The sequence below is a fragment of the Loxodonta africana genome, chromosome 7 (genome assembly GCF_030014295.1).
Source record: "Loxodonta africana isolate mLoxAfr1 chromosome 7, mLoxAfr1.hap2, whole genome shotgun sequence".
NCBI classification, from domain to species: domain Eukaryota; kingdom Metazoa; phylum Chordata; class Mammalia; order Proboscidea; family Elephantidae; genus Loxodonta; species Loxodonta africana.
Window position 1 is genome coordinate 66,328,041 of NC_087348.1, and position 12,890 is coordinate 66,340,930.

The following is a 12,890-nucleotide window of genomic DNA, read 5'->3' on the forward strand; positions in this document are numbered from 1 at the left end:
AGGCTCCAGCTGTTAAGGGCTCTTTGTGCAGGAGGGGATGGTGAAGTGATTTAGAAGATGGTCTTCTCAAAACCAGTGGCCCAAGCTAGCTGGTAATCTATTACCCCGCCAAAGTGTTCACTTTTATGTATCATGTGGATAATTGGCGACTTCAGTTTTACCAGTTCTGCATAGGAAGGTCCATCTCTTGAGTTAAAATAAATAGAACCTGGTTTGTCTGCTGCTTAGTATCGCAAGATCCAGGCTCATCCTAGCTCCTGCTTCAGTTGGGGCACAGGCACACTTTTGAGGCTCTCTGGAGAGGTGAGAAGTATGAGTGAACCATTGTATTTTGTAACCCATCATTTGGATTTATCCTCTGTGATATTGGATAGGAAATTGCTAAATTGGCCCTGTGAGCATTTATGGAGCCCCAGTGCATAAAATCAGGGGCTGTGCATTGGTGAGAAGGAAGTAAGGCTCAAAATATGAAGGAAGAGATAGCTTACTTTTAAGACAAAACTAGGCTCTAGCAAGTGCTTTAAAAGACACCCAAAGTATTGAGGCAGTTCAGCAGAGTGAGAAGTTAATTCCATATTGGAGAATCTGAGGAGGCTTCTTGGAGGAAGTAGGATGGACCTGAGTTGGGCTTTTAAGGATAGGCAGAGCTTTGGCCTGTGTTTGGGGCAAAATGGACATTATCAGCAGAGGAAACAACTTGAGTAAAGTGCTAGAAGCTGGGGAAGGTCATTCCATAGTGGCCATAGTGAGTCTTACATGAAGGATGTATTAGGAGATAAGGCCCAGGAGGTAGGTAAGGGCCAAAATACAGCCAGGCAGTGGAAGTTGGGTCTCCTTCTGTATCCAGTGGGGAATCAGCAAGTGCCTTTGAGTAGGAGAGCGATAGGACCAACTCTGTCCTTAGGAAATTACCTCTGGTAATCCAAACGGTTTGTAGGAAGGAGGAAATAGAAGCAGAATCTAGGGTTTTTCACACATACTGTAACTGTGCCTGTGAGGTTTGCCGTACCCAGAATGCCTTTCCATGTTCTTTAAAACACAACTTAAACATCACCCTTGAAGCTTTCGCAGCTTCCCCAGACTATGTACCCCACTCCTGCCTCACTGTCCCCACAGCACTTGGTACACTGCCCTGTTTCAGGACTTAGCAGGTCCAGTTGTGTGTGTTTACATACCTGACGTGTCTGATTGACCTATGTAGTTCCAGCATTAGCACACAGGTCCCCAGGGAACATCTGAATAAGCGATCAGTTAAGAGGTGATTGCACTAGTCCTAGCAAGAGAAAAGGAACCCCGAACTGGGGCAGTGGGATGACCAGCCCAGGGAAGGTGCCACAGAAGGTTGTTCTGATGTGTTTTTCCGTTCAAAGACAGCCGAGAAGAAGCGGTCCTCGGGAGCATCCCTCTGCCCAGCTATGTGGTCTCGCCTGTGACCCCTGAGGATCGCATAAGTCGCAAGTATTCCTTTAAGGTATTGCTCCTTCTCCTTTGGAGCAACAAGTCCATCCTAAGAAACTTTGTGTTATCGAAAATGGCTTTATAAAAGCAGTTGTTTTTGTGGGGTGGGGAAGAAGGTAAGAAGCTAGAGTGTTTCAGGCTCATATGAACAAAGTCATAAATTATTTAAACAATAATAATATCTCATCACAAGAACTTTTGTTTGTATTTGAGGTTTGAATCCCCCAGCCTTGCTCAAGTATTTAGAACCCTATTTGCAAGGAGCCCTGGTGGTGCAGTGGTTAAGTGATTGGCTGCTAACTAAAAGGTTTGAACCCACTAGACACTCTGTGGGAGAAAGATGTGGTAGTCTGCTTCTATAAAGAGTACAGCCTTGGAAACCCTATGGGGCAGTTCTACTGTGTCCTATAGGGTTTCCATGAGTTACAATCGACTAGACAGCAACAGGTTTGGAGGTTTTTTTTTTTGTTTGTTTCCTATTGCTACTAATCTTGTGATTACATATCTAACACAGTCCTTCTAGTGCTTTCTTATTACCTTAATCAACCAGTCTAACTAGTATCCAGTCATTCAGGGCAAATGATGTTCTATTATAATTGAATTATATCAATTATGTTGTGAATGTGTTCATTGATTCACATGCAAGGAAAATTTTGCTGAAGATCGTTCAAAAGCAGCTGCAGCAGTGTATCTACAGGGAATTGCCAGAAATTCAAGCCAGATTTAGAAGAGGATGTGGAACCAGGGATATCATTGCTGATGTCAGATGGATCCTGGCTGAAAGGAGAGAATGCCAGAAAGGTGTTTACTTGTGTTTTACTGACTATGCTAAGGCATTCGACTGTGTGGGTCATAATAAATTATGGATTACATTGCAGAGAATGGGAATTCTGGAACACTTTAATTGTGCTCATGAGGAACCTATACACAGATCAAGAGGCAGTCGTTCGAACAGAACAAGGGGATGCTGCATGGTTTTAAAGTCAGGAAAGGTGTGCATCAGGGTTGTATCCTTTCACCATACCTATTCAATCTGTATGCTGAGCAAATAATCTGAGAAGCTGGAGTCTATGAAGAAGAATGCACCATCAGGACTGGAGGAAAACTCATTAACAACCTGCATTATGCAGATGACACAACCTTGCTTGCTGAAAGTGAAGAGGACTTGAAGCACTTACTGATGAAGATCAAAGACCACAGCCTTCAGTATGGATTACCCCTCAACATAAAACAAAAATCCTCACAACTGAACCAAGAAGCAACACCATGATAGACGGAGAAAAGATTGAAGTTGTCAAGGATTTCATTTTACTTGGATCCACAATCAACACCCATGGAAGCAGCAGTCAAGAAATCAAAAGACGCATTGCATTGGGCGAATCAGCTGCAAAAGACCTCTTTAAAGTGTCAAAAAGCAAAGATATCACCTCGAAGACTAAGGTGCTCCTGATCCAAGCTATGGTGTTTTCACATGCATACGAAAGCTGAACAATGAATAAGGAAGACTGAAGAAGAATTGATGCCTTTGAATTGTGCTGTTGGCGAAGAATATTGAATATACCGTGGACTGCCAAAAGAACAAACAAATCTGTCTTGAAATACGTACAACCAGATGCACCTTAGAAGCAAGGATGGCAAGACTATGTCTCACATACTTTGGACATGTTGTCAGGAGCTATCAGCCCCTGGAGAAGGACATCATGCTTGGTAAAGTAGAGGGTCAGCAAAAAAGAAGAAGACCCTTAATAAGATGGATTGACACAGTGGCTGCAACAATGGGTACAAGCATAGCAACAATTGTGAGGATGGCGCAGGACTGGGCAGTGTTTCATTCTGTTGTGCATAGGGTCGCTATGAGTCGGAATAGACTTGACAGCACTAACAACAACATGTACATTGATGGTTAGGGGCGTCACACTGACAAGATTGTCAGATTTGTCTACTTTGTTTATCTTGCTGAAAAGCAGTTAGAGTCAAATTTTGGTTTATGTTTTGGATCATTGAAGATTCCCAGGGAAATCCCTTCACCAATGAAACCCCTTTTTTATGTGGTTACTGTGCTATTTGGGGTGAGTGAGCCCTGGTGATACAGTGTTAAAGTGATCAACTGCTAACTGAAAGGTTGGTGGTTCGAAACCACCAGTGACTTCAAGGGGCAAAGATGTGGCAGTATGCTTCTATAGAGATTTATAGCCTTGGAAACCCTATGGGATTGCTATGAGTTGGAATTGACTCGACAGCAGTGAATTTTTTGTTTGGGGACATGATAATTGATGACAGTCGTATGATGCCCTCTGACATCTGGGAGGCCATGCACGGAGGCTCCAGAAGGTGATGGTTAGGATCAAACTTGGTGAGTCCTGAGGCTTTCTCCATTGATGGTCTCAACAGATTGTTTCACTGTGGCTGCTTTTGGGTTCCCCAGGGGTGGTGAGGGTGGGATGATGGACTGAAGATCCACTTTACCGGCAGTTGGAATAGAAATCTCAGAGAATACTGAAGCAAGTAGTCCTTGATGACAGTAGCCACAGGGAAACACTCTCTCATGCTGCTCAGGAAACAAGGCAATGACATTATTTCAGGCTGGGGTAAGGGACTTCTGCCCCTTCTTCTCATGTTGATTTTGGCTCTTCCTGTGTTGGAGATACGAGGTGAGCACTAGGCAGTAGATATCAAAGCACAGATTAAACAGAAATCAAGTTTTCCAGCCCTAGATAGTTAAAGGACCACAGAAATGCATAGGATAAGAAACTACCTTTCCGTGCACTGGTTAGAGGAAAATGTCCTTCTGTACCGTCTGTGGCATTAGCTGTTGGTCCTCAGTTTGTGAGGGGCTTTTAGAAGGTGATTGTCTGCATCAGCATTGCAACCTGGAGTCCGTGGTGGTGGTGGTGGTTGGAAAGTCAGGCTCATATCTTCCTTCTATCTCTCCTTCCTAAGGGAGCGCAGAACTGAGGTGATGCTTCAGTTTGTTCATTGACAGATTTGAGTCATTGTCTTTCCCTCAAACATCACTATCCCCAGTGCCTGCAGAGTTGCTGTGGGTCGGAGATTCTGGGATCCTCCCCCAGTTTATGTTACATGGGATAGTATTGCCTTACATCTGTAAAACCACTTATGACTTGGGAAGTGCTTTTATACATGTTACCTCATTTAATCCTTGTGGGAGCCTGTGAAGTCAGTATCATTAGGTTCATTTTATAGACTAGGAATCTGAGGATCAGAGAGCTTGAGAAACTTGCCCAAGGTCACAAAGCTGGAAGATGTGAAAAAACTTCACCCAGAATTTTACTCTCTTTCAAGTTGCCTTACAGGGAGGGGTGACAGTTTTTTTTCTCTTTTCTCTCTGCTTTATTTTCCATGTCTTATTTGGTCACCTCCTGCGCATACACTGCAAGAGGTAGGAGGTGATGTGAAGTAGTCCTTGTTGTTGTCACTTGAAGAATTCTCTTCTATTTAATAATTCAGGAGCCTCCTCTGCTATTGCTGGCTCCGAAAACATCTTTTTTCAGTGGGCTTCAGGCTGGTCTTTTGCAGCCTGCAAAGTCTTCCTCAGGAAACCCTCTTTTCTAGGGTTGAACATTGGGGTAAGGATGTGTATAATTTTTGGTGGACAGCATTTAGGATATCCTCAAAGTAACTTATTATAGCTATTTATATTTCATCTTAACACTTCATTGGGAGGTATGAAAATAGATTCTAGGAAAACATCTTTTCTACATATCTTAGATTTTTTTCTTAGGAAAAATCTACCCAGAGTGTTGCCTGAATATTTGGTCTGGGAGACAGAAGGCATGCATCTGTTTGGGGGTCTTTGGAACTCTCAGGGTCTGAGAGCAAAGAAAAGCAACTGCTTTCCGATCTGGTGGTAGTCAGCTGGTTCTCCTGAAAGGACTCTGGTTTCCCTTTGATTGCAGCATCATTCTTTTAGGAGGCAGAGGGTGGGGGGCAGTTCAGGATCCATGTTCTTGGGCGTACTGAGAAATACGCAGTGTTTTGTGTCTTGAGCCTTGTACCTGCCTCTGAAGTCAGGTCCTGCTCATATCCAGAGCTGAGATTCTCTGACTGCTGCTGAGGCACCTTGCCTGACATTATTCGGAGTAAGACCTGTAGTGGTAGGTAGGCACAGCTTGAAAGGTTATGTGGTCCTCTTCTTGTCACGCTTTTCCAACTGTGCCCACAGCCTGGCAACCCCAAGGCATTGCCAGAAAACCAGGGGCTACGTGGGCCCTGAGGCACAGCCAGGTCTTCAGGGTGAGCCAGGCAGGGCTCTTGGTGGCCTCTAGAAGCCATCCCGCCTGCCCTAATCAGGCCTTTCATGCCTGGCTGGCTAACCTGGGGGCCTCCTACAGAATCTATACCAGATGCACAGCCTCTCGGCCATTGGTCACTTCTGAACAAGCCTCGGCCCCACCTTATTCCTGGGAATCCAGGATCCTCAGCAGAAAACATCCCACACAGCCAGTGGTCTAAAGGTCTTCAAAGGAGGAAAAGCTTTTACTGCCACTCTCCCTTCCTAGAGCACGGGCTCCTAACCTGAGGTCCACAAACCTGCAGGAGCCTGTGGATAAATCACATCTTTATGTTTTTAACCTCTAACTGAAATACATTCCCTTCCAGTAAGAAAACAGGCAACAGCAAGTATCAGCAGTATCTGTGACTTGGTCACCAATAAAAACCATAGATATTTTCATCTCACATTACAGTTGTTGATCCTCAGTTGTTATTGCAAATATCTTAAAATAGCATTTATGCGCATCACCACTTGGAAATTGTGGTAACTGTTAAATCTGCCACTAGGTATGTTATTAATACATTATTAAAGAACCACTTATATTACTATATCACAATTAAAAAATGTTTAGATCCCCAACAGAGCAGAACAGTGGGATGCAGATCTCAGTTTCTTGTAAAAAGACCAGACTTAATGGTCTGACCGAGACTAGAAAGACCCTGGAGGTCATGGTCCCCAGACCTTCTGTTAGCCCAAGACTGGAACCATTCCCAAAGCCAACTCTTCAGACAGGGATTGGGCTGGACTATGGGATAGAAAATGATACCAGTAAAGAGTGAGCTTCTTGGATCAAGTAGACACATGAGACTATGTTGGCATCTCCTGTCTGGAGGGGAGTTGAGAAGGCAGAGAGGGACAGGAGCTGGTTGAATGGACATCGGGGAATACAGGGTGGAGAGGAGGAATGTGCTGTCTCATTAGGGGGAGAGCAGCTAGGAGTACATAGCAAGGTGTGTATAAGTTTTTGTATGAGAGACTGACTTGATTTGTAAACTTTCACTTAAAGCATAATTAAAAAAAATGTTTCGGTAACTATATTTCAGTATAATCTGTTTTCTGTATTTTATTTGTGCACTTTAAAACATTCTGAGAAGGGTTCACAAGCTTCGCCAAGTTGCCAGAGAGATCCATGCCACAAAAAAGGGCAAGACTTCTTTAGAGTCTGGCTGAAGGCCAGTAAAGAGATGTGGTTTTTCACTTATTTATTTATATTCAACAAACATTAATTGAATTCTGTTTTTCCACTTGTCAGTATTATAGATGCTGGGGATAGCGCAGTGAAAAGGACAAAGTCCTTGCTTTGGTAGGGCTGAAGTTTGCATCAGCTTATGGGTTATTAGAGGATAAGAAGAGAACAGGAAAGAGCTACCTTTTTCCTCTCCCCCATATTGTGAGTCACTTCGAGCCCTTTCAGTTTTGCTCTTTGTGTATCTCTCAAATCCATCTCCTTCTTTCCGTTGCTGCTTCCTGCTGCTGCTGTCTCTGCCACCATCATCCCTCTTCTGGGTAACTTAGTGTGAAAACAGTGCTGAGCACATAGAATGCTTGTTAAATGTTGACTGTCGCTGCTACAGCCTCCTGACTTGCTCTGCAGCCTCCAATCCGACCTCCATACTGTTTTTCAATTGCAAATCTGTTCAGGTTGTGTTCCTTTTGGCCTTCAGGATAAAGCCCAGTCTTGGTTTAGAAGGAAGGCTCCAACTTATCTCTCCAGCCATATTTTTAGGCCCTCCCATCTCATACCTTCCCTCCAGCCATAAGCAGTTGCCTGAGGGCACCAGGACATTTCTGACTGATGGGCCTCTGCTCAGGCTTCAGCTACAGCCTGGAGTGCCCTTTCCCCAACTCTTCCTTTTCCTTCAGGGCTCTGCTCTGGAGTTACCTCCTTCAAGAAACCTTCCCTACCCCTCCCCCACAAAGGTTGGGTACCTTCTTGTGTATATCCACAGGACCTGTCTCACTGCACTGTGAACGGCTGATTTATCCATCCAGAGAGCTTTCACCAGGAAAGCTGGCTCACCAGTTCTGCCTAGGTGAATGGGGCTAGTCTCGTTCTGCAAACAGAGACCACACAGAGCAGGCATTTACATAGGAGTCACTTGAAGTCAGTTACAGTGTTTTTATACCAAAGTGCTGCTAACACTTCCAAAGTTACGATGGGTTCAGGTTTATTTGTGTTTCATGTTTGATTCTCTATAAATTAGTATTGGGAGGGGTGGGGGGTGTCCCTTTAAGTTTCGGTAAAGCTCATCCAGTCAACCTCCTTAGGTTGCTCAAGTTACTGCACCTGTAATAACATCAGCTAACATCTTTTGAGCCTTACAGATGCCAGGCTCTGCTCTAAACACAGTATGTGCATTCTCATTTAATCCTCACAAGACCTTGCAAGGTAATTACTATTGTTCTCCACAGTCCCATTTTAAAGATGAAGAAACAGAGATACGGGGAGATTGAACAATTTGCCCAGGGTTACCAAAATGTTGGTGGTTCGAATCCACCAGCTGCTCCTTGGAACCTCTATGGGACGGTTCTACTCTGTCTTCTGGGGTCACTATGAGTCGGAATCAACTCAGTGGTTTGGTTTTTTACTTAGTAGATAACAGGCAGAGCCCACCTTAGACCTCAGCTGACTTCAAGTTCTTACTCAGTTCACTGTGCTGCTTGTATCAGCCAAAAGATTAGAGGTGGGGAGTCCTTCTCTTCTTTTTTTTTAAACAGGCACTGCTGCCTTTACAAGCCATAAACCTGACAGTCTTAGCCTCCCATATCCAGTCCATCACTAAGTACTGCTAGTGTTACCTTATTGTTCTCTCCAGACTCCGGCCACCCTTCACTTCCTGTCTCCACCACCATATCTCACCTGTGCTCTTGTAGTGGCCACCTGACTGATCTCCCCTTACGTGCTCCTGCACAGCTCTAACTCTTCACCATACCACACAGCCAGAGTGATCTTTCCAGACAAAGTCTGATCACGTCACTCCCTAGCTTAAAATCGTTTAATAGCCTCTCATTGCCTTTTAAACAGAGACAAAACCCTAGCATGCTCAGCGAGACTCCAGTGATCTGACCCTGCCAGCTTTGATAGCCTTGTTTTATGGTGCTCTCCCCTCAGCTTCTCTGCCTCACTCACATTGACCTAATCCTGAAACCTACCATGCTCCTTTGAGCCATCTTGGGGCCACTGCATGTCTCCTCCCTGCTGTTCCTTCTTAAATATCTTCTTCTTATGTAGAATGCAGCGTGAATGTTATTTCCTCAGGCATGTCTTTCTCCATCCAGACCAGGTTCCCCTGTTATACAGCATCCTGAACGTCTTCCTGATAATACTTATTGTAATTATAGTTATGTGTCCATGGTCTTTTTTTCTACTTGGCCGTACTATACTTTGACCTTGTTTAAGGCAATCTCCCCAATTTCTAGCATACTGCCTTTCACATAACAAACCCTCAATAAATGATAAATTATTGTTGAACAGTTAGAGAATGAGTCAGCCAACCAGTTGATGGGCTTTGGCCTTGTCAGCACGCCTTATTTCCCTACTTGGGTTTCTCTGTTCTAAAGGCTGATGTTGGGGGTTGAGTTGCAAAGATTGGCGGCTCCTTGAAACAGTTCCATATCAAGACATGAATTACAAGAGACATCACATCCTGGGGGCATTATATTTTTAAGGTAAATTCTTCATTGCTTCCATCCTTGTTTCCTTTGGGTATAACCTGGCTTTCTTCAGTTATGCAAAGTTGTCTAGGAAGATTGTGTTCACTGGAAAGGGAAGAGCAGAAAGGAAGGGAACCTATTTGAGGTGAGACTAGACCAGGGGTGAGACGATCTTGGTTCTAGCATCTTCCTCTGGCTCAGGGCACTCTGCATCACTTGGCCAGATGAAGAGGGAATACTCCCCCCACCCTGCCCCCCACTTGTCTTTCTTTTTTTTTGTGATTGTGGTAAAATATAACAAAATATTTTGCATTTCAACATTTTTACATGTACAATTCAGGTACATTAATTACATTCATCATGTTGTGCAACCATCACCACTCTCCATGTCCAGTTTTCTCCATCACCCTTAACAGAAACTCCATGGCCTGCCCTAAGCAGTGACTCCCCCTTTCCATCTCCCTCCCAGCCCTTGCTAACCACTAATCTACTTCCTATCCTTATGCATTTGCCTCTTCTAGATATTTCATATAAGTGGGATACAGTAGTTGTCCCTTCATGATTGACTTATTTCACTTAGCTTAATGCTTTCAAGGTTCATCCATGTTGTAACATGTATCAGGATTTCATTTCTCTTTTTGGGTAATATTCCATTATATGGATATACCACATTTTGTTTATCCACTTCTGTTGATGGACATTTGGGTTGTTTCTACATTTTGGATATTGCGAATAGTGCTGCAAAGAACATTGGTGTATAGGTTTCTGTTTGAGTACCTGCTTTCAATTTTTTGGGATATTTACCTAGGAGTGGATTGCTGGGTCATATGGTAATTCTGTGTTTAACTGTTTGAGGAACACCAAGCTGTTTTCCACAATGGCTGTACCATTTTACACTTGCACCAGTAATGGATGAGGGATTCCCCCGCCTTCTTGCGCTCAAAGTTACTAGTTCTATTATGCCCAAGCATGGGAATAACGTAGTTGAGAACCTGCTCTTCAGAGCCAAGAGCAGCTGGGCACAACACATGCTGGCAGTTTTATTAGTGAATAAAATTATGTTTGCTATCGCATGTAACTCCTTTGTAATGATGGAGGTAACTGCCAAGGCCCATTTGCCGACAGATAAGCAAACACATGTCTGCATGCTTAAAATGTGTTCCATGGTTTATACAGCAGGGACCTACTCTCTTGGTCATACCCTTGTGGGCCGCCTATGCTTGTGGGTAGCCTTTTACCTAGTAAGGTGAGTAACTGTCCCAGAACCTTCTGTGACTGAGTTGAAAGGCTGGGAGAGCGTATCAGAAATCTTATGGGGTCATTGTCCTGTGGAACTTTTCCAAGAACTTCTGCTGATTTCAGGAAGACGTGTACAAGTTCTTTCTCATTCTATTCTTATTGCCACATCTCCACCCTGCTGAAATAAGAAAAATCCTTCCTGAGGCAGTGGATGACACCTTATACAACGTGGAAGAAAATCAGGTTTGCATCAGCCTCTGTAAGGGACCCTTAGCTGTGTGCCATGTTTGTCTGCCCTCCCTTGGCATACCCTGAATGGACTCAGATATGTGAATGTCAGAAGCAGGTTGATATTTAGTATGCATTTTGGATCTGGGCGATTAGGAGTGTGAGGAGGAGAAGTGAATGGTAACAGTTCACCTGAGAGGTTTTTATCCATGCCCAGAAGTGATTCCAGAAGCATGTCCTTTCCAGCTTTGTAATGGTTTCTTTCATTTAGTTTTCTCTGAATGACCCTTATGTGGGGTCTGCCTATCACTGTGGATCCCGATTATGGGACTGGTGATCTGTATAGCAACACTAATTTCTGGGTAGGACCTGGGAGCGTTATAAAGAGAGCCCTGGACTCAGATCTGGATGTGAATCCTGGCTTCAACTCTTCATTCATTCATTTGTTCATTCATTTAGCAAGTATTTAATGAGCACCTACTATGTCCAGCCATTTTTCCAGGGGATACAGTAGTGGACAAAATAGGCAACAAAACATCTGTTTTCTTGGAGTTTGTATTCTAGGGGGAGAGACAGATGATAAATAAACAAGTGTGTAAAATTAATAATGCCAGGTAAGGATAAATGCTGTAAAGAACCTGTTACCAGGTATGGAAATCTAGAAAAGTTACTTAACATCTCAGACCTTCGTTTGCACAGCTATAACACAGAGATTCTGTCCCTATCTCACAAGGCTGTTGGGATTAAAATGAGATTATAGTTGTGGAAAGGAGCCTTGGTGGCACAACGGTTAAGCACTCAGTTGCTAATCGAAAGGTCGGCATTTTGAAACCACTGAGCGGCTCCGAGGAAAAAAGACCTGGTGATCTGCTTCCATAAAGATTACAGCCAAGAAAGCGCTATGGAGCAGTTCTACAGCATCACACACGGTTGTATGAGTTGAAATTGATTTGAAGTCACCCAGCAACAGCAACATAGCTGTGGAGGGAGTCTTTGGGTGGTACAAATTGTTAACACACTTGGCCACTAAATGAAGGTTTGGAGGTTTAAGTCCACCCAGAGATGCCTGGGAAGAAAGGCTGGCAGTCTCCTCCTACAAAGGGCTATTGAAAACCTTATGGAGCACAGGTCTACTCTGACTCTGGCATACGTGGGCCCATCATGAGTCAGGGTCACCTGGACAGCAATTGGTTGGTATAGCTGTGGACATACCCAGGAGACACATAGTAGGCACTCAGTAAATTTTCCTCTTTTCACACCATCTTTCTATGCCAATTTGGTGAGGTTTCTCCTTGCAAATTTAAAATACAGGCCCCTGCTTCTCAGAGAACAAGGGGAGAAAGACTGGAGTTGTCTCTGGCTTGTAAAATATCCTGGTCACTTGTCAGTGGTCATTCTGAGTACCTCCTCACAGGTTCTTTGCAAGGATACATGTGAAAGCACCTTGAGGCTCCCTAGCCTGTAGTAGGTGCTCAGGAATTTTTAGTCAAGCATTAGACAGCTCTGTCAAACTTTGTGTGGCTCTTTTGGAGAGACGGACAGCACACATCATATTTCATGCCCAGCCAGTGAAGCACAGTGAACATCCTCACCAAGCCACCTGCTGTTGCAGCTGATTTTGACTCGATTCCAGTCTGACTGTTAACCAAAGAAGGAGCTGTGTGCCTCAGAAGAACCAAAACAGGCGTTCCCGAGAGTCTATTTCTATGAAATGAGTTTTTTTTTTTTAAATGTCTGTTTCGCATATAAGCCTTGTCTGTGTGCTCCTCCTTAAATGGAAGAAAGATAAATAGAAAACAGGTTCAGCTGCAGGGCTTTTACTGTCAGAAACAGGCACGTCTGTCACTGGGCCTGACTGCACTAAGAGGGGGAATCCAGCCTGTGACGTTTCCCAGGTATGGAAACATCTGGCCAGGTGGTGCTTGGGCTTTTAGCCTGGAAGTGGGGAGAGGATGGCTAGAATGTCTTCTTGTTTTTGCTCCTAGAAGGGCCATGTGTACTAACTCTCCGACTTGGG

The 12,890-nt window shown here is 44.1% G+C and overlaps 1 protein-coding gene across 1 annotated transcript in view; it reads left to right on the plus strand.

The window, feature by feature from the left end:
• The window catches only part of PLEKHA7 (pleckstrin homology domain containing A7), a 154,252-nt gene that overhangs the window by 86,761 nt on the left and 54,601 nt on the right, over nt 1-12,890 (plus strand). The window contains exon 8 of the mRNA XM_064289452.1: nt 1,371-1,471. Within this exon, the coding sequence (XP_064145522.1) occupies nt 1,371-1,471 (101 nt within the window). The remainder of the gene's footprint in view (nt 1-1,370; nt 1,472-12,890) is intronic.